The following is a 20,851-nucleotide window of genomic DNA, read 5'->3' on the forward strand; positions in this document are numbered from 1 at the left end:
ATCAAAACTGTAACTTTGGTGAAAATGACTCAAAGGAAACGATCACTCTTCTTTTTCCTCCAGTAGAAAGAGAACTTTACTGAGAGCATGTCGAGTTTCATCACTTGAACTTGTTTGGGATTGAAAGCGTTTAGTGTGTAACAATTGTCTTTGGTTTTCTCTTCAGATAGACGAACACACACTCTCAGAGAGGAGCGGCAAGAACAGCAAAGACCCGTATCCCATCTACACAGTGATCGACAAACATTGCAAACAGCACAAAGAAGCAGGTCTGTGTGTGTGTGTGTGTGTGTGTTTGTCTGTGTGAGTGAGTGTGTGTGTATCTGTGTGTGTGTGTGTGTCTGTGTGTGTATCTGTGTGCGTGTGTGTATGTCTGTGTGTGTGTGGTTGCGTGTGTGAGGGAAAGAAATGTCGGCATTTGACTGGATGAGTTATCTGTCTGCAGACCCCTGGTTTGAGATCACTCCTCATGAAGCGGGTTATTCCTTCATTGGAGCGTTTGTGGACGTCTCTGAGTTTGGCAGTCAGTTTGAAAAAGGCTCAGAAATTACAAAACAGCCTGAAATGGACATGCTCTACCTACAAGGTAACAAACTGTTAAAGGACTGTCTTAAAGGAACATTCCAGGTTCAGTACAAGTGAAGCTCGATCGACAGTATTTGTGGTGTAATGCTGATTAAAACAAATAATTTTGACTCGTTCCTCAATTTCTTAAAACAATTATTGTGTTCCAGTGAGACAGTTACAATGGAAGTCAATGGGGTCAATATTTGGAGGGTTTAAAGTCAGAAATTACATTACATGGTAACAAAGTTGTAAAATTGTCTCTATCTTCACACAGATGTGGTCAGTAAGTGATTTTATGACAGTAAAATCATGTTAACACACACATATTTTTTATGTCTTGTGTCTATACTTTTGAAACAGTATTTTAATGTTCATTCTAAATGACTTCCATTGTAAGTGTCTCAATGTTACCTCGGTTTTGGCTTTTTCTTTGAAGAAAAGGAGGGAAGAGTCAAAATGAATTTTTGTGGTAATCAACATATATAAACAGTCATGTTGTGCTTTTTCATGACCATGTAGAGATTAAAGAAAAAGTAACTCGGATCTATCAATGGAGTTCTTTAGACTTTTCTATATGCTTAAACTATGTTTACCTGACAAGCATCTGTAGTAACATTGTCCATCATGTCCTCCTTTGGTATGGGCAATCTGCACGGGGCACAAACATGCAAGCTATTCTATAAATTATTGAGGACACAATCGGTCATTGCAAATATGTCCATAAATGATGCATGTTTCAGATCAGATTACACTTTCTGTATTTGGCATTGGCAAAATAAATGTGATAAACTTCTTCCTTGTGTTCTTTTGCAGCTCTGTGTGGCAGCGCTCTTGCTGATGGAGATGAGAATTCGAAATTCCTTTGGCAAAGCATAAAAGGTAGCACTAGTGTCTCCGTCCCATTTGTTCTGAGGATTGTTTTCTGTTAGAATGCAAAAGTAATTAATTATCATGTGAACTCATTTATTTACCCACAGAATTCTTTGTTCATTCCAAATCTACAAATATGTTTGAGGAAATGCAGAAAGGTAACATATTTCTTATTGTTTTTATATATTGTTAAATTAAACACATGTAACAGTTGGCTCATAACAACAGAAAACACCACTTGTTCACAAACAACAAAGATGTACTAATATAAAACCCCAATTGCAAAAAAGTTGGGACAGTCGAGTGTTTTCCACTTTGTAACATCCTCACTTCTTCTAATGACACTTATTGAGCATTTTGACACTGTAGACGCAAGTTTGTTAAGTCTAAGTATTATTGTATCATGTCATTAATGTGAAGCTTTCTTAAGTTCTGGAAAGTATTAAAAGTATTATTAATAATACAAATAATAATAATAGTAATAATAAGTTTATCAGGCCGAATTTTCCCCCATTCATTCATTATACAGGTCTTCAGCTGTGCAATTGTAAGAGTCAATTCCAAATTCATCTCACTGATGTTTTGGAATTTTGAGCAATGTAGCCTTATAAACCTGTTAAATCTTAAAACAAAAATCTTAATAATCCTCATATATGTCAGGAAGTGCTTGAAATTCTGTCAGACTGGTTACACTATATGTATAACATGCTTAAAATGTAATGCTGCTTCCAGTGTTTGAGTCAAAAGCAGGCTGTGAAAGAGTTGTAAAGCATGAACCAAACCAACCAACAACATTACAGACTTTGTTATCCACAACATTCCCATTGTCCCATGATGCTTTGCTGGTAATAATACAGACAGAGTCAACAGTATAATATACCATCGATATACAACCTCGGAGCTCATGGTCTGTCTGTTTGAAAAGCTTTATAAGTTATCGTTGGAAATCAATTAGCCTATGGAAGACATAAATGTGATTTTTTCTTCCGAAACCAGACTGTTGCACTCTATATCCTTCATTAAAAATGTAATATCTATGCTTACTTTGACCACAAATATAATAATACCAGACGTTGTGTGGATGTAATGACACTAGCGGTCCCTACACGAAACGCCACAATGGCTGAATTGTGTTACGTGAACTGCCTATGCAGGTGTAGGCAAGCTACTGTGAGTGTAGGAACACACTGACTACATGTAGCCTCCCCAGATGCCCCAAAACTTCATATAATTCCCAACAACCCTGAGGGGGGGAAAGAGATGAATCTAGTATGGGACTGCTAGTTGCTGCCTTTACTCTCTAAGTTTGTCTCTAAACAGAACATTATATTTAGCTGGAGCCTTTAAATGCTCATAAAATGCACTGGGGAAGGCGTTCTTTTCCCTTCCTATTCTTTCAGGGGGAAAAGACACAATGGAGGCCACACCCTGCCCTGATGGGGAGGGTAAAAAAAGTGGCGAATATGTCATATGGGCCCGAGGCCGCACATGGAAGAAGCGTGTACCGAGTAACCTACTGGGGTAACTGAGACCTGTGGAGCACTTACCCCAGTACAGGGCACGTTAGCACATGTACTGGGTCCGACTACAAATTCCTCCACTGAACTCGTGAGCCAGAGGGCTAGGAGGAAGGACATCCATGGTTCACAGATCGTGAACACGCATGGGAGAGAAGAGTGCACGGCTTCACCTCATGGAGGAGAAATGGAATTTTAAACAAGCGGTACACCCGGCCAGCTGACCAGCATAACAAAACTTACCTGTATGTACCCTAAAGGCCACGGGATGGAACCGGCTCAACCCGGAGATTGTAAAATCTTGAAGGTATTGGGTGTTGCCCAGCCCGCTGCTCTACAGATGTCTGCTAGAGAGGTGCCATTAGCTAGTGCCTACGAGGATGCCACACTCCTTGTAGAGTGTGGAATGGGTCTGGTAGGCAATGGCATCAGCAATGGCATCCACATTCCCATGGGCAAGCCTCTGTTTGGAGACAGCGTTTCCACCAAAGCAGACAAAGAACTGCTCAGAGAATCTAAAGCTCTGCGTGCGATCCAAGTAGATGCGCAAAGCACACAAAGCAGCCAAAGATGCATGAAAGTGAAACTGGTGTAGAAGTGGCACGAAATTACATGGTTGCTTCAGTAAATATGAGTTTGTTTTTAAATTTCTAATTAGCATTTTGAAACACTATCGGTTAGGGTTATGTATTGCTCATGGGTAACGATGTCGGTTTTCATTTATCTTTTAAGACACTCTAGGTTAGTTTTAGGGTAAAGTTTTAGGTTGGACATTTCATTTAAAAACTGCAGCCAAACATTTAAGGAAACGCGTAATTTCAGTTTTGCAAAAATTTTGCAATGCGCACGTATATTTCATGAGCCCAGTCTGTACAAAGTTATTTCAAAATTAGAAGCCTATGAATTCATCATGTGTGTATGTTTTCTTCTGGTTGTGGGAAAACACCAGATATCAGAAGATATATTAAGCGATGGCATTCAAGACATTCTGCAGTGTGTTCATGTTTGTTTAATGTGTGTTTTCTTTGAAAGATCCAGGATCTCCACCTGTGGACATTGGCTACCAGGTGCTCATGGATCTTGTGGACATGAATCTGAGTGTTTTGAATGGCATCGACCCGTCTCCTTATGATGATTCCATCAGAGCAAACCTGGAAGGTAATGTTTCTGTGTGCTGTAATTCACATAAAGGAGACTCTATGGAGTGAGCTGTCACTCTTTTTACTCCAGTGAATATTTCGTATGATATTTTTTTTTTAATTTTATTCTTTAAAAGTAAATTTCTGTGAAGACATAAACCTTAAAGGGGACCTATTATGCAAAATTAACTTTTACATGGTGTTTGTACATCAATGTAAGTCAGCATTGTGTGTTCATGACCACCATATAATGATAAAAATCCCCCCACTCCTCTCTCTTATTTTTCTATTCATTAAAAACAGTGGACCAAAAAGTTTTTGACAGCACCACTGCAGTAGCTTACATAAATTGCCAAGGTGGTGTACGCTCCCGCCACATGTCACGACTCGCCCGTCGTCTCCTCCTTTGGAGCCAGGAGGGACTCAAGTCCCTTCGTGCCATGCACGTCCCCGGCAACCTCAATGTGGTAGCAGACGCGCTGTCACGCCAACGCTTGCCCGGTGGAGACTGGAGGCTTCACCCCCAGTCGGTCCAGCTGATTTGGGAACGATTCGTCAAGGCCCAGGTAGACCTGTTTGCCTCCCGAGAGACCTCCCACTGCACGCTCTGGAACTGTGGAGACGAACGTGATTCGCCACTTTTACCTCAATTGATCAAATAACCATTCCGAAACTTCCTTACGAAGTCTAGTTATCCGAAGTAGAGATGTCAAAACTCAGCCATATTCTGGATACGCACCAGCTCATCTGAATTTAAAGACACACACAAAAACAGCTCGTTTTAATCCCACACAAAAATTGTCATTTTCAACATGGTTTAAAAATTATCTGTAGGGGTATTTTGAGCTGAAACTTCACAGATACATTCTGGGGAGAATGTATCACCAAAGATTTAAATTACATCTTGTGAAAAGGGGCATAATAGGTGCCCTTTAAAGTACTGACTACTAATAATAATAATACCTTTTATTTATAATGTGCTTTTCTTGCACTCAAAGGGCTACAAGATTAAATAAACACATAAAATACAACATCAACCACCATAACAACAAATTTAAAAAGACTAACACAAAATTAATAACATACAGCAGCAACCACACATAAAACTAATAACTAATATAAATAAATATTAAAAGACTACCTTAAATAAATGAGTCTAATGTAACTTCTTAAAACAATCCAAGGTTGGGGCGTTTCTAATAGTAAAGGCATTCCATAGCTTAGGGCCTCTGAAAGAGAAAGTACTAATTTCACGCATACCGTCAGCACAGTTAAAGTGCGGTTAATATCAGGGCCAGTACTGATGTAGATTTGAGTATCATCATCATAGCAGTGATAACCAAGGCCATACTTCCCAATAATCTGCCTGAGGTGAAGCATATAAATGCTGAGTAGAGTGGGTCCCAACACTGACCCCTGTGGGACACCCTGATGCACTGGTATAGTCTCAGACTTATTATTACCCAAGATGACAAACTGAAAGCAATCTGTAAGATCAGATCTAAACCAGTCATCCAAACAGTTTTTTGGGACTGGTGTGATTGCTGCTATTTTGAGTGTAGGGGGAACTGATCCAGAATTTAATGAAGAGTTCACAATTGAGGTGATATGAGGACTAATAGATAGAAGACAGTCCTTGAGAACAGATGATGGAAGGGGATCAAGAATACAGTTAGTTGAGTTCATGGACAATGGTTCTGACAATGAAATCAATATTGCAAAACTTAAAAAAATCATGAGTCACTGGATTTGTTGGTAGAATCTGAGGCAGCTCAGACAGAGGGAGCGGCGCACAAGCCCGGAACCAATCAAGTAGCTGTGAGGGGGGTTTCCGGTCCAGCCTCGTGCTCGCGGTACCCGGGAAAGCATAGCGGACCTCTGTGCGTCAGGCACAGGTCATCAGCATCAGACGGCGCTGTAACGCTCTCCGATGCAGCTGCGATGAAGCAGGCCGCACTCATCCCGAGCTCGGATGGAAGCAAGCAAGCGTTCCGGGGAGGCGGGTGATTCGAGGGGATTTACCCGGCGAACGGAGCCCGTCATTGTCCCCTTCATCGCCCGCGGCACCTGCCCCAATCCTGTAGGAAGGAGGCGAGGCACGGGGGGTGGCTGAAGTGGCTTTCTCTCATGACAAAAGAAAGCCGCGACCGCAATGCTGCCATGGCTAAGTTCTCGCACTGAGAACACGAACCATTCATAAAAGCTGCCTGCGTGTTATCGCAGCCCAGGCACGCGAGGCAGCTTTTATGTCTGTCAGAGGTGGGGAGAAATCAACCGCATCCAGAAACTACACAGAGGCAGACAGATGTCTTTAAAAAGACGCGTCCTGAAAAGGACGTTCAACGCCAGCTGTGTATTTGCTCTTTTAGAGAAACTAACTCTTTTAGAGAACTTTTAACTGCGCTGTCAAAGCGCCCAGGGGCAAACTGCACTACCGTGCAGAGAAGGAGAAAGCCACTGAAGTGCGCCGTAGATCCAACAGCAGGCAAGCGTCAGAGGAACAGGAACGGTCTGTAACTCACAGCTGACTGCATACACGACCATCGGCTCCAAAGAAAATTTCGGAATGAACTCGACATATTTCCCCGCTTTCATACCCGTATGTCCAGGGGCGGGGTATGCAAATACTGTCTGCCTAATTCTCATTGGCCTTTTTTCATAGATCAGAGGCATATTTGGCGCTCAAGAGAGACCCCTAGTGTCACTTCTTCGACACAACGTCGAAGTGTGCGACAGACAGGGAACTAAGGTTACTAGGACAAATACTCTGGCAGATTGAGTAATGATGAATCAAGCGCCTATGACTCGAACAGGATATGGTGATGCCAGCTCCAGTAATGCAGCGTTTCTGACGAGAGCCTCTGTGTACATAACTAGGCTGATGTAAATGTTGCATGGAATGCAAAGTCTGTAACAGGAGTACCTTATCATAGTGAGATCCACTTGTTTAATCCACTGCTATGAACAAATCCCTGATTTAGGATCCCTCACGCTCTGATTAAAATCAAAGCGAAAATGCAGAGAAAGCTCGATCCGACTCAGAAAGCAGCAGCAGAACAGGTCAGAGAGACAGTAGCACATCTAATCCAAATGAGGTTCAAACAATAAAGTCAAATTATAACAATGCAACCCAGCTGCAGAAAATGAAAATGAAAATGTAAAATGAAAATTTTACATTTGAAAACTAACAGTAAAAACAAACAAACAAACAATAAAACCAGTGGAGAAGCGGCAGCTAACGTGCACCAGCGTCCTCTCCGAACTGGAAGTCTTCGATCAAAAGAGAGAAATGACTGAAAACGGCCCTCATAGACTACTAAACATTTCCACTTTAATGGCCCTTGTAGAAAAGATAAAGTTCATTGAGTACCCATTAAGATATGAGGTAAGTTGTCACAATGCCAATTTGTTTGTTTATTTACAGATTTGAGAAGAACACTTTTGTTTTGAAATATAAAACACTGCCTAAAGTAAAAAATAAAACAAATACATTGAAAATGATATGCTGTCAGATAATAAACAATCAAATCCAACCACAAACCTATTTTTGATGTTTCTACAAAAATAAATTTACATATTCTCTGCTTTTTACAGAACTTTCTGGAGGCAAATCTCAGCTGATTTTTGAAGTCGTAACACTCAATCTCACTGACAAAGTGGACGCAAAATTGGACATGAAGCAATACACAGAGGATGTATGCAACAATTTGAATGCATGGTTCAGTTTCTGGCCATATGGTGAGTTGAACATTTTCTAATATGACATATACTACATATTTCAATTTTAATTTTCCAGTCAAATAAATGTAAACATATATATATATATATATATATATATATATATATATATATATATATATATATATATATATATATATATATATATATATATATATATATATAGAGAGAGAGAGAGAGAGAGAGAGAGAGAGAGAGAGAGAGAGAGAGAGAGAGAGAGAGTAGATTTTCTTCTAAAAGAGTGGCGCAAATGAAAGTGTCTTTTTCAAGATGCCTTTTCATTTGTGTGCATTTCCTGGTTGCGGTCGATATCTCTCCGCTTCTGATGGCCACGATCGCTGTCTTAGGTGTTTGGGTGCAACCCACGTGGAGTCAGTGTTCATGGATGGTTCATGTCCTCTTTGCGAGGACATTGTCATGTCATGAACATTGCGGTCGTGGCTTGCTTTCGTAAGAGAGCAAGCCACCCCAGCGGCTCCCCAACTCGGTCCTTCTACCTACAGGTATGAGGCGGGGTTGGCTAGCACTGGGGCCGATATGGGGACCTGCTCACGTCGGACATGCAAACTCTTTGGAGCTTGTGACAAAGATGAGTTATCGATGGCAGCATCAGAGAGCGGGCTCATCATGTCTGACGCCGAGGACTCAGCTGGACTCCCACCCTCAGGTGTGGCAGCTCAGTCGCAGGCCGATGCCCCTGTTCCTTTATTCCCAGAGGTGCATAATGAGGGAGGTCAGGGAGGACGAGGAGCAGATCCTCTTAGTGGCCCCTTATTGGCCCTCCCAGACTTGGTTCTTGGACCTCATGCTCCTGAAATGGCGTCTGTTCGCTAAATGGTGTTCAAAGACCCCTAGAGATGCACAGTAGGATCAATTCTTTCCTTCCTGCAAGAGAAGTTGGAGGGACGGCTGTCCCCCTCCACCTTGAAAGATTATGTGTCCGCTATATCGGCGCATCATTATGCAGTGAACAGTAAGTATTTAGGGAAGCATGAATTGATCATTAGATTCCTGAGAGGCGTGAGGAGGTTAAACCCCCCCCAGGCTGCGTCTCATTCCCTCATGGGACCTCTTCTTTTGAGCCCCTTGAGTCAGCTTAGTTAAAGGTGCTCTCTTTAAAGACCACCCTCCTGACGGTGCTAACCTCTATTAAGAGAGTAGGGGACCTGCAGGCGTTCTCTGTCAGCGAATTGTGCCTGAGGTTTGGTCTGGCTTACTCTCACGTTATCCCGAGACCCCGACCGGGCTATGTGCCCCTTTCAGGGATCTGGTGGTGAACCTGCAAGCACTGCCCCAGGAGGAGGCAGACCCAGCCTTGGTGTCATTGTGTCCGGTGCGTGCCCTTCGCATCTACTTGGATCGCAGGCAGAGCTTTAGAAGCTCCAAGCAGCTCTTTGTCTGCTTCGTGGACAGCGGAAAGGAAGCGCTGTCTCCAAACAGAGGATCGCTCACTGTGTTATTGATGCCATTACTATGGCATACCATGCCCAGCATGTGCTTCCCCCTGCTGGTCTGCAAGCCCATTCTATCAGGGGTGTTGCGGCTTCTTGGGCATTGTCCCACAGCGCCTCTCTAGCAAACATCTGTAGAGGCTGGGTAACACCTAACACCTTTGCAAGAATTTATAACCTAAGGGTTGAGCCATTTGTATCCCGTGTGTTATCAGGTGACACAAACAGGAAAGTTCGGGTCAGCTGGCCAGGTGTACAGCTTGCACATAGCGCCTTTCCCATCCCTTAAGGTGAAGACATGCCGCCCCAGTACGTGCGTCACTTAGGCCCCCATACTGAGGTAAGTGCTCTGCATGATGTGCTTCCGCTCCGACCCGTTAAGACTGTGTGTTGTATTCCACTTAAAAGCCCCCCCCCTTCTTAGGGCCGGGTGTGGTCTCCGCGGTCTCCTCCTCTTTGGAGGGACAACGCCCAACACGGACCTTATATGGCCCCCAGCTGAACGATTTAGTAAATTTTGGGGGGAAAACAATAGAGAAGGCTACAGGTGGGCCAGCCAGTCCTTAAACTTCTGAACAGTTAGCCACTCCCCAAGGTGTAGGGGACCGCTTCATGCCTGCTGAAGTGGGGGAAGTTACGTGATGGCTTGCTGCACTGGCTATGAGGCACAAAGAGTTCTGCCTGTCTTGCACCACCAGTCTGCGTAACTGCTCTTGTGGCGTTTTCCATTGGGACCCCTAGTGTCAACTCATCAACATAACGTTGAGTGCATGACAGATAGGGAATGTCATGGTTACTGATGTAACATCCATTCCATGATGGAGGGAACGAGACGTTGTTTCCCTCTTGCCACAACACTGAACCAACCGTGGAAATGGCCGGGTCTTTGGCTGGGAGAAACCTGAGTGTGTGTTTGCAAGCGGCACTCCTTTTATACCTGTATGTCCGTGTGTGTTTGCAAGCGGCACTCCTTTTATACCTGTATGTCCGGGGGAGTGGCATGCAAATTCCACACGGCAATTTTTATTGGCCTTTTCTCAAAGATCAGAGATGTTTGGGCTCCCAAGAGTGAACCCCTAGTGTCAACTCATCGACACGTCTCGTTCCCTCCATCAGGGAACGGAGGTTACATCAGTATCCATGACGTTTCTATTCACCATTTTCCTGATGTGCCTGACGTGAAGCTATGAACTCAGATTAGTTACACTGAAATCATAAACTAATTCAAGTTATTATGACTGCCAACAACTGCACAAGTTGAGCCTGAACTAATTTTTACTCCAACAAACCCTTGATTGTTGTTCTCTGTCTGGAATGCTCGTGTAAAGTATCCAGCTGGTAGGTAGCTGCGCAGTGTGTAAAATCTCATCCACCTGGCCTCAAGAGGTGCACTAGCAACTGACGCTGGGGTTTTTAGCCTTCTCGTTAGCATGCCCACCTCCCATGCCGGAGACCCCAGTTCGAATCCCACTCAGAGTGGGTTGAGCAGTACTGGTTACACTCGTATGGGTAGTTTTTACATTACTTCTTATGAGACCAGAACCAGAAAACAGTCCAGTGACACCCTGTTAAAAAGACCAGCTTAACCAGCACACAAAACACAACATAAACTGGATAATGATTCTAAGAACCATTAAAGAACCTTCATTTTGCATGTATTTGGTTTTGTTTCTGTTTTTCTAAACAGATTGTTGGACGAGCATTTGTAAATGCATGGCTGGGTCGATCTGGGGCAGGAAATATAACTTTCTCTACAACACCACAGGTGAGAATGGACCTGACAATAACTAGCAATTGTGTGTAAATAATAAATGAACTACTGAGGTTTATTACTCATGCTATTCCACACTAATACTCTGTCAGATGAATCAGTGCCTTCTGTTCTGCGGACAAGTGAGATGAGAGACTATGAGGATGCTGGACTGTTGCTCAACTCACCGTTCATCTCAGTGATGAGAAAAGAGAGAGACGTTGATCTCATTATTTCTCTGGATTTCAGCGATGGCGATCCTTTCCTGGTATTGTACACATAATCTCATAAAAGCTCATTTAAAGGGATAGCTCGACCAAATATAAAAAATTATGTCAAGATTTACTCACCCTCATGTTGTTTTCTTTCTTCCATGGAACACAAATGGAGAATTGTTGAAGAATCTTCACGCTGCCTTTTTCCATAAGACAGTTTAAAATTACCAACAATTTTACATCATCTACCGAATTTTAAAAGCATAAAATAAGTCACTTCAGACTATAAGTCGCAGGACCTTTTAGATAATGAAAAAATGCAACTTATGTTCCGGGTTTGTGTTTATGTTTTAGTTTATGTTTAGGGGGAACATTTTACTTAATAATCCTCCATCTGATATTCACCTTAAAAACCTTGTCTGATTACACGCCTCATTTCACTCGGTTTTGGCGCCCCCGCTGGGACATTTCACTGTGAAACTGCAGCCAAACGTTTAATGAAGCACATAATTTCAGTTTTGTAAAACCGTTGCGATGCTCATGTAAATTTCATGAGATCAGGCTGTTTTTGGAGCTTGAGCACCTCCTCACTGTATGCTTTTATTGTATAGACAAAAACTACGTGAACATTCTGCTGAAGCTCAGAGTTGTGCAAAATTCTGAGTTTCATAATTATCTCCCTTTCAATTCATGAATTTTAATTGGCCACGCCCGACAGGAAGTTGAATTGGAATGATAGGAAGTGGAATTTACTGAATTGCAATTCAAAGAAATGCAACACAGTCACATACACAATTCATTAATCCAAGACAAATTTTGTGACAAATAATTACTTTATTATAATGTTTTTATCAAGTATGCCTATTTATTCCTAAATAGGTAGAATCAAATGTTTAACTTGACATAACATTTCTCTCTAAAAACAAATAAATATAATTAGCATAGCTCTCCCAATTTGGAATGCACAATTCCCACTACTTAGTAGGTCCTCGTAGTGGTGTAGTGACTCACCTCAATCAGAGTGGCGGAGGACGAGTCTCAGTTGAGACAGTCAATCCATGCATCTGATCACGTGACTCGTTGTGCATGACACCGCGGAGACTCACAGCATGTGGAGACTCATGCTACTCTCCACGATCCACACACAACTCACCACACGCCCCATTGAGAGAACCACTAATCACCACCACGAGGAGGTTACCCCATGTGACTCTACCCTCCCTAGCAACCGGGCCAATTTGGTTACCCCATGTGACTCTACCCTCCCTAGCAACCGGGCCTATTTGGTAACCCCATGTGACTCTACCCTCCCTAGCAACAGAGCCAAGTTGGTTACCCCATGTGACTCTACCCTCCCTAGCAACCTAGCCAAGTTGGTTACCCCATGTGACTCTACCCTCCCTAGCAACTGGCCCAATTTGGTTGCTAAGGAGACCTGGCTCGAGTCACTCAGCACACCCTGGATTCAAACTCACGACTGAAGGTGTGATAGTCTCGCTGAGATACCCAGACCCCCAATCAAATGTATTATTAAAAAATATACTTAAAAACAGTCATGTGAATTTCTTTGAATTTCATTCAATTTTAATTCTACTTACCAATTCTACATCCCTTTTACTACCTCAGTTGAAATTCACTCCACATTCAGGAATTGAATTGTCATTCTTCATTCATTCTGGCTGAATCATCTTTTGTGTTTTATGGAGTTCATTTGTTTAGAATGACACGCGAGTGAGTAAATTATGACAGTGAACTTTTCCTTTAAGCTCCAAATTATGTTGTAATGCTCTTTCACCGCAGACTGTGAAGGAAGCTGCTAAGAAATGTGAGGAACGAAACATCCCTTTCCCAAGAATCATCCCACCAAGTGAGGACTCTAAAAACCCAAAGGACTTCTATGTGTTTGAAGGCAAAGGGAACGCTCCAACCGTGATACACATTCCACTCTTAAATACCGTCAACTGTGGAGGCAAGTTCATATTTTCAATCACAATCTGGAGTCATAAAAATAGAACAAAATAAATCAACTGTGTTCTGATTGTGTGTTTTTGTTTTATCAGATAAACTTGAGGAAATGAGGAAGAAATATAAAACCTTTCAAGGGTCGTACAGTCATGACATGATCATTGAGCTCATGGAGCTTGCTGGGAAAAACATCACAAATAACAAAGAGAAACTGGTGGAAGAGATTCGTAAAGCAGCCAAATGAAACATGAGTTACTGTGTCCATGTGCTTAATACAGATAATGACAATCTGAATATTGGCTAAACCGATCAACTATATGTGCTCATTTCACAAGATAATGATGATTAATATCTATACCTTTCTCCATCATCTTTTAACATAAATCAGCTTTATTTTTCCTGCAATATGTGATTTTGTCTGACATGATCTGAGATTGATTATGTTTGCACTTATTTTCTGTTTAATATGTTATAAATGTTTCTACATGTTTCAGTCTGTATTACATTTGGAAGACTGTTCCCTCATGCATTAAGCAATAATATGTTGATTACTAATAATCAAATCAACAATTACACAATTCATGATTGCTGATTACAAATAAATGAATAAACTGTTATCCCAAAATAAGTCTCAGTCATTTGATATTACAGCAAGCAGCACAAATGCTCATTATTATAACACACATACAGTAGTGTGTTCCTGGATGCCGATTGCACAATACGCTGTTCCAAACATGCTGTAATAGACAATATAGTATCAGCTATGACATGAAACACCTGTTCACAAGCTTCAGTGTGTATCACTGCACCCACAGAGACCGATAGTAATTGAGAGGACAGCGTTTTATATTTTGCACTTTGAACTTTTGTAAAAGGGGGGTGGGGGTGTCATCGTCCGGGTTCAATACAAGTGAAGCTAATGCTGATAACCACAAAAATGTATTTCGACACGTCCTTCCTTTTCTTTACAAAATAAGCACAAATGTGTGTTCCAGTGAGACAGTTACAATGGAAGTCAATGGGGTTTAATCTGTACACATTAAAATACTGTTTCAGAAGTATAAACACAAGACATAAACAATAAGTGTGTTAACATGATTTCACTGTCATTAAATCACTTACTAACCGAATCTGTGGAAAGATATAGACAATTTTATGCCATAACCTTGTCAACAAAACCCTAACACCCCAAAATGACTATAAAATGACAATAGAGGGCAACAGTCTGTTTCTATGGGATAAATGAATTGCCATTCATTTATCCCATAGACGAATTGATTTTCAACAATAACTTATAAACCTTTAAAGACAGACCTTCCGTAGGATACGTTTGTTCACCGATGGTATATGCTTCCGTCAAAGCCATCCGTCTGTGCTATCTCAACTTCATTATTTAAAAATCTTGTTTGATAGTGTAAGACATGGTAAACAACTACATTACCCATGGTACAGAAGAGAAATCCACCAATCAGAGAACCACAAAAGAGAGAAGTTGATTTTGAATATAGTATTGCTGATAACATCAACTATGTTTCTTGTGGGGCTTTTCCACTGCATGGGACGACTCGACTCACTTTTTGGAGTTTTCCACTGTGGATAGTAACTGGTACATGGTACTTTTTTACTACCACCTCGGTCGAGGTTCCAAGCGAGCCAAGCCGATACTAAATGCGACGTCAAAACCCTGCAGATCACTGATCGGTCAGAGAGAATCGTCACTGGATTTTCGACACGGGACACCAAACCGCTAGTTTTAAAGTTAGCTACAGCGATAGCAGTATCATTTCATCACGTGACCTTCGAATTGTCAAAAGAAATGGCTGTGCACAAAACCACAGTGTGGTCAATAAACGAGGTGCAGACGTTCCTCTCGTTAGCAACGAATGAAACAACGTGAAACAAAAACAGCCAAAGTGGTTCAAACAGAAGAAAGTGGAAGTGGTTTGACCAAATGGACGCTAAGGATGGTGTGTTAACTCTACACTCTGCTTGAAAGCTTCACTTTATTTAGTTGAGCAGCTACTGGAAGCTTCTAGAACAACCAATTTAACTGTTACACTTGTGTAAAATCACCATGAACAACTGCTTTATGCAGCACAATGAGCTAGCAGCTAACAGCTAGCGGTCGTATTATTGTTTATTGTTTTGTGTCATGTTTAAGATGATGTCGCAGCGAAACTATGACGATCAGCCTATAATCCCACCCACATTGAGGCGGCACTAACAGCAGTGGAAAAGCAACCGCAGAAAAGTAAAGCGGGTTGAGTCGAACCGTGACGTACTGTGGAAAAGTGCCATTAGTGGAGTGGAAGAGACAAAAAATGCGAGTTTAGTAAAAACATGTCAGGAAAAGATATATAAGGATTATAATGATTTAGATATGTCACCTATAAAGAGTTTAATACAATTTATATTAAAACCTTTGGCATACATGCATAACGTTTCCAGATCAAATGAAAATTGCGAACATTATTCCTATATATATATATATATAAAAGTCTGGTGATACTCGTGTTTTTTCAAATTACAGACCTGTATCTTTACTACCCAAATTTTCTCAAATATTAGAGAAATTATAGGTTGCGAGGCTTGATGCATTTATAGAAAAATTCTAAATATGATGTGATGGACAGTACGGTTTTCCCTTAAAGTATTCAACAGAAATGGCACTAATGGAATTTGTATTAGAAATAGCTAGTGCTATTGAAAATGGGAATATGTGGTCGGGATATTTGTCAATCTAATAAAAGCATTTGATACGATTGATCAGAAATTATTATTAAATAAATTGTATAAATGTCATCTACAATGTTCACAACTCCTCCTAAGCCTTCCAGCCTTTGGGCTATGCATTTCTGAAAAACGTCCGGAGCTGAGGAAACACCAAAAGGTAGTCTCAGAAAAGATACCTTCCGAATGGGGAATTAAATGTGCATAGCTTGGAGCTCTCTTCATCCATCTGCACTTGCCAGAACCCATGATTAGCATCCAGAACTGAGAATATTTTAGCATTTGGAATTTCTGCTTCAATCTCTTCCACTGGGCGTAATGGGTAATGTTCTCTTTGTATCGCCCCGTTGAGATCTTTAGGGTCGATGCAGATTCGGATTTTGTTTGGTCACTGTGGTGAAACCTTACTATTTACCCGTAGGCTCCGACTGCTTCACAGTAGGTCTTCCATTCTATTTTCTGTTTTTTTTCTCCCCTTTTCGGAATGCCCAATTACCAATGCAGTTTAAGTCCTCGAGGTGGTGTAGTGCCTCGCCTCAATCCGGGTGGCGGAGGTCGAATCTCAGTTGCCTCCGTGTCTGAGACCGTCAATCTGCGCATCTTATCACATGGCTCGTTGAGCGCGTTACCGCGGAGACGTAGCGCGTGTGGAGGCTTCACGCTATTCTCCGCAGCATCCACACACAACCCACCACATGCCCCACCGAGAGCGAGAACCACATTATAGCGACCACAAGGAGGTTACCCCATGCGACTCTACCCTCCCTAGCAACCAGGCCAATTTGGATGCTAAGAAGACCTGGCTGGAGTCACTCAGCATGCCCTGAATTCGATCTCGTGACTCTAGGGGTGATAGTCAGCATGAATACTCACTGAGATACCCAGGCCACCTCAGTTCAGTTTTGAATCTTTCTTTCAATGTCACAGGCACTTTCCGTGGTGGGTGAATGACTGGAACGACTTCTGGATTGAGCTGTATATGGTGTATTCCTGGTACAGAGCCTAGTCCCGTAAAGACATCTTCATATTCACTCATGATAACAGTTTTTTCCTTGTTTTTTTTAGACCTAACTTCATGCACACTTCTCTGCCTAGAATTGCTGGTGTGTCTTGCTCTATGATCTGAAAATCCAGTTCTTGCACACACTTTTTGTACTCACACTTGAGCTTTACTCTGCCCTTTGGCTCCATCGTGGTAACTCACCTGCAGCTTGACTATCAGTGGAACATTTTTAGTTTAGGAAAGTCTCCGATGACAGCACATTACACTCTGCACCTGTCACCAGTTTAAAGGCAAGCATGCAGTGGCTTATCTTTAACATTTCAATCTATTGTTTGATTTCATTGTCACTTTTTGAGACGGTGTTCAATTGTACAACATCCACTTGTTCTTTCTGCTTAACTTCGATGCTGCCCATAAACATCTAACCATCCTGTTTAATCTCATGAACTAGTTTATACATTTTTCCAAAGTGTTTTTTCTGTGAACAAACACTGCATATGTTGCCGTAAGCTGGGCATTTTCTGGGCTCATGAGAGTATCCACACTTCATGCATTTGTCCTTTACACACTGTTTAGAGACAGCTAGTCTTTTTAGAGATGTTACCCCACTCTTCCAGCAAGACACTTGCAAGTTTCTGGACATTTCTGGTGGGAATGGCCCTAGCACTCACCCTCCCATCCAACAGGTCCCAGACAAGCTCAATGGGATTGAGATCCGGGCTCTTCGCTGGTCATGGCAGAACACTGGCATTCCCATCTTGCAGGAAATCCCGCACAGAACGAGCAGTATGGCTGATGGCATTTTCATGCTGGAGGGTCAGGTCAGCATGAGCCTGCAGAAAGGGTACCACATGAGGAAGGAGGATGTGTTCCCTGTAACGCACAGCATTGAGATTGCCTGCAATGACAACAAGCTCAAAGCTCAGTCCGATGATGCTGTGACACACCGCCCGAGACCATGACGGACCCTCCACCTCCAAATTGATCCCGCTCCAGAGTACAGGCCTCGGTGTGACCATCACCCCTTGTGAGACAAAACCATGTCAGAGCACTTTTTGCCAGTCCTGTCTGGTCCAGTGAAGGTGGGTTTGTGCCCATAGACGACGTTGTTGCCGATGATGTCTGGTAAGGACCTGTCTTACAACAGGACAACATGCCCTCAGTCCAGCCACTCTCAGCCTACTGCAGACAGTCTGAGCACTGATGGAGGGATTGTGCATTCCTGGTGTAACTCGGCCAGTTGTTGTTGCCATCCTGTACCTGTCCCACAGGTGTTATATTTGGATGTACCGATCCTGTGCAGGTGTTCTTACACGTGGTCTGCCACTGCGAGGACGATCAGCTGTCCTTCCTGTCTCCCTGTAGCACTGTCTTAGGCGTCTCACCAGGGGTGTTTTTAGAGTTTGAAGAGACTATGGGCTTAGCCCAAACACGGACCCACCGCACCCCAAGCACAAAATACAGCTAAATGCATTACTGACAAATTACTTGTTTTGGAAGAACACTTTATACCATTTCAATAACAACTCCTGTATCTACCCTTTTATGTTAATGCACACCATACTCTTAGTCTTTCCTGCTGTCTACATCATATTTTACTAATTGTTGTCTGTCTCGGTGTCTTTTCGGGTGTCTCCATCTATTTATTGTCTGTGTCTCTCTTTCCTAGTTGTTGCTTTCTGTGTCTTTCCTGGTCTCAATTGAGTATTCAAGCCAATCAAAGATTTCAAACCACTCTTTGCAATCTAAAATGTTCGAGGGGATATTGTGTTAGCTTTACTTGTTTAGGGCCTGTGTCCAGGTCTCCTATATCAGTAATGGTCCGACCAGTTGCCCCTGCCCGCTGCTGCTCTAGGTCTTTAATTGGCCTGCTGTTCTCATCTGCCCTGACTCTCGTCTCATCTGCAAAGTAAAGATGCAACATGTCAGTACAATACTGTATACTGATAGAATCATTTATTCTTCTGCTTCTTTAAATCAAAGTTAAATACACAGCCTAGCTAACAAAGTAAAATGTTTATGCTTTTGCATATTCTGAAAATATTATTTTAGTAATAACTTTGTTGAATATAAAAATACAATCCTGCTGGTACCTGACTTTTCCTAAAAGTGTCTGTATTTTATTTTATAATGTTTTTATATAAATAACACAAAAGACAAAGAACATAATGATCAGTTATACCTATAACTACCAGGCACGTTCATATTGACCACACGGGACTTCTAATGTTAATCTTTCCAGTGGTTGATGGTTGCTTAGCAACCGTCAGTAGTCTAGTTTGCATCCATTTTTTTCACTATTTTGTTATCGACAAAGTGAAAATGCGTAAAACAAATTTTGCTAAATTTTCCGTCTTCTGCCTGTTTCCATTAAAATGGCCTTTTATTGCTAAAAATGGGGTGCGTGATGATGTCAAAACAACTAAAAAAACACTTTGTCGTTTAAGATTTGGTTTATCGCAACAGAAATCTGCCCTGAAGCCGTTTCCATACAGAAATGTGTTTATCGCTGATTCGCCACCCAGATGCCCCTACTTTATTTCCTCTGAAGTTTGGGTAAAACAGGGAGATTATTGAGACAATTCATTGAAATTTGACAGTTTACTGTCATTTAACAAATAAATGCAAAAAGAAGAGGAGGAATTGCAATCTAAAGGTTCCGACCCGAAAGCGGATCATCATGGATGTGTTTATTATGTGTGCACAGATATTAAAGAGACATTGATGCGTGTAATATCAGTGTTTACATATATGATACATTCCTGATATTTTAAAGAACCATCTAATCTAAAGCATCACAACTGCATCATGTCCCGCATATTTCTCCAGCAACTTTTAACCACCAACTGAACTTGATCATCATCTCAAATTAATTTTAGTGTCATAATGCAAATTTATATTTTATGAAGAAGCTCAGCAAGTGTGATCCGAGGTAAAGAGTGTCAGATTTAAAATATTTCAACGTTTAAAATGTTCAAAAGCTGGTTTTCTGAAAGTGAACTCATTGGACAAATAGTTCTGATAGTTTCTATTCTTGAGAAAAGTCTAGAACATTCTGAGAACGTCATTCAGCCGACTTTATTCATCTACAGAACAGGGTACGGCTAATTTGTGGAAATAGGTCAAAATATATATATTATTTATTAATTTTTCGTTTGGTAATTTCTTTTTTTAATTGAATGCTTTTTTCGTTTTGCAATTTATTTAATTTAATACGGGGAATTTTGCCAGCATTTTTTGAAAAGATAAACAATAATTTGATAGAATTGGATTATATGTTGCAAAAAAGCACACTGATATTTTTCAACATAATTCAAACTCTATCATGTGATACTATATTTTTGCGTTAATATTCTCGACAGAAAGTGTTTCCAAAACTCTTTTTGGCAACATTTGAAGTTAGTTGAGTTAAATGGAAAAATATTATTTCACCATTTGTGAACTTTTAGAGATAATTTGCGTTTCCATCAGCTTTATTTTGATGCGCTAAAACTGTTTAGCTAGCGGTCTCGAGTGCTATCGCTAATTTGCTCACATACAAATTGCTAGATTAAATTGTCTGATCAGTACAATGGTTGAATATGATAGTTTGTTATCTAGTGGTTAAAATGAGTGCTATGGCCATTCAAGATGCATAACTTTGTTAATGATTAAAAACAAAGAATATTCTGATTTTAAAAATAATATACTTATGTTTATATGAACACATTCTGTCACTAAAAGGAAACTGTTTAAGAATTAAACAAAACATACTTGTTGTGTGTTTTTGTGTGTACATACACTAACCTGCAATTATATAAAGTTCTAGTGGTTTATATAATGTTAGTAGGTTAACTGAGTTGTTTTGTGTTCTCCCACAGAAATGCTAATTTAACCGTTGTTATGCTGAGCACTAAGGTTAGCTAG

General features: G+C 41.3%; 2 protein-coding genes across 2 annotated transcripts in view; one reads left to right on the forward strand and one right to left on the reverse strand.

Moving 5' to 3' along the window:
- LOC127643256 (cytosolic phospholipase A2 gamma-like) overlaps nucleotides 1–13,456 on the forward strand; it is a 29,499-nt gene extending 16,043 nt beyond the window's left edge. The window contains exons 6-15 of the mRNA XM_052125926.1: nucleotides 167–269; nucleotides 446–586; nucleotides 1,381–1,446; nucleotides 1,545–1,595; nucleotides 3,993–4,112; nucleotides 7,688–7,831; nucleotides 10,970–11,047; nucleotides 11,146–11,300; nucleotides 13,048–13,216; nucleotides 13,308–13,456. Coding sequence (XP_051981886.1) covers nucleotides 167–269; nucleotides 446–586; nucleotides 1,381–1,446; nucleotides 1,545–1,595; nucleotides 3,993–4,112; nucleotides 7,688–7,831; nucleotides 10,970–11,047; nucleotides 11,146–11,300; nucleotides 13,048–13,216; nucleotides 13,308–13,456 — 1,176 coding nt within the window. The remainder of the gene's footprint in view (nucleotides 1–166; nucleotides 270–445; nucleotides 587–1,380; nucleotides 1,447–1,544; nucleotides 1,596–3,992; nucleotides 4,113–7,687; nucleotides 7,832–10,969; nucleotides 11,048–11,145; nucleotides 11,301–13,047; nucleotides 13,217–13,307) is intronic.
- The window catches only part of rcl1 (RNA terminal phosphate cyclase-like 1), a 146,759-nt gene that overhangs the window by 47,670 nt on the left and 78,238 nt on the right, over nucleotides 1–20,851 (reverse strand). The window lies entirely within an intron of this gene.

The sequence above is a fragment of the Xyrauchen texanus genome, chromosome 4 (assembly GCF_025860055.1).
Source record: "Xyrauchen texanus isolate HMW12.3.18 chromosome 4, RBS_HiC_50CHRs, whole genome shotgun sequence".
NCBI classification, from domain to species: Eukaryota; Metazoa; Chordata; class Actinopteri; order Cypriniformes; family Catostomidae; genus Xyrauchen; species Xyrauchen texanus.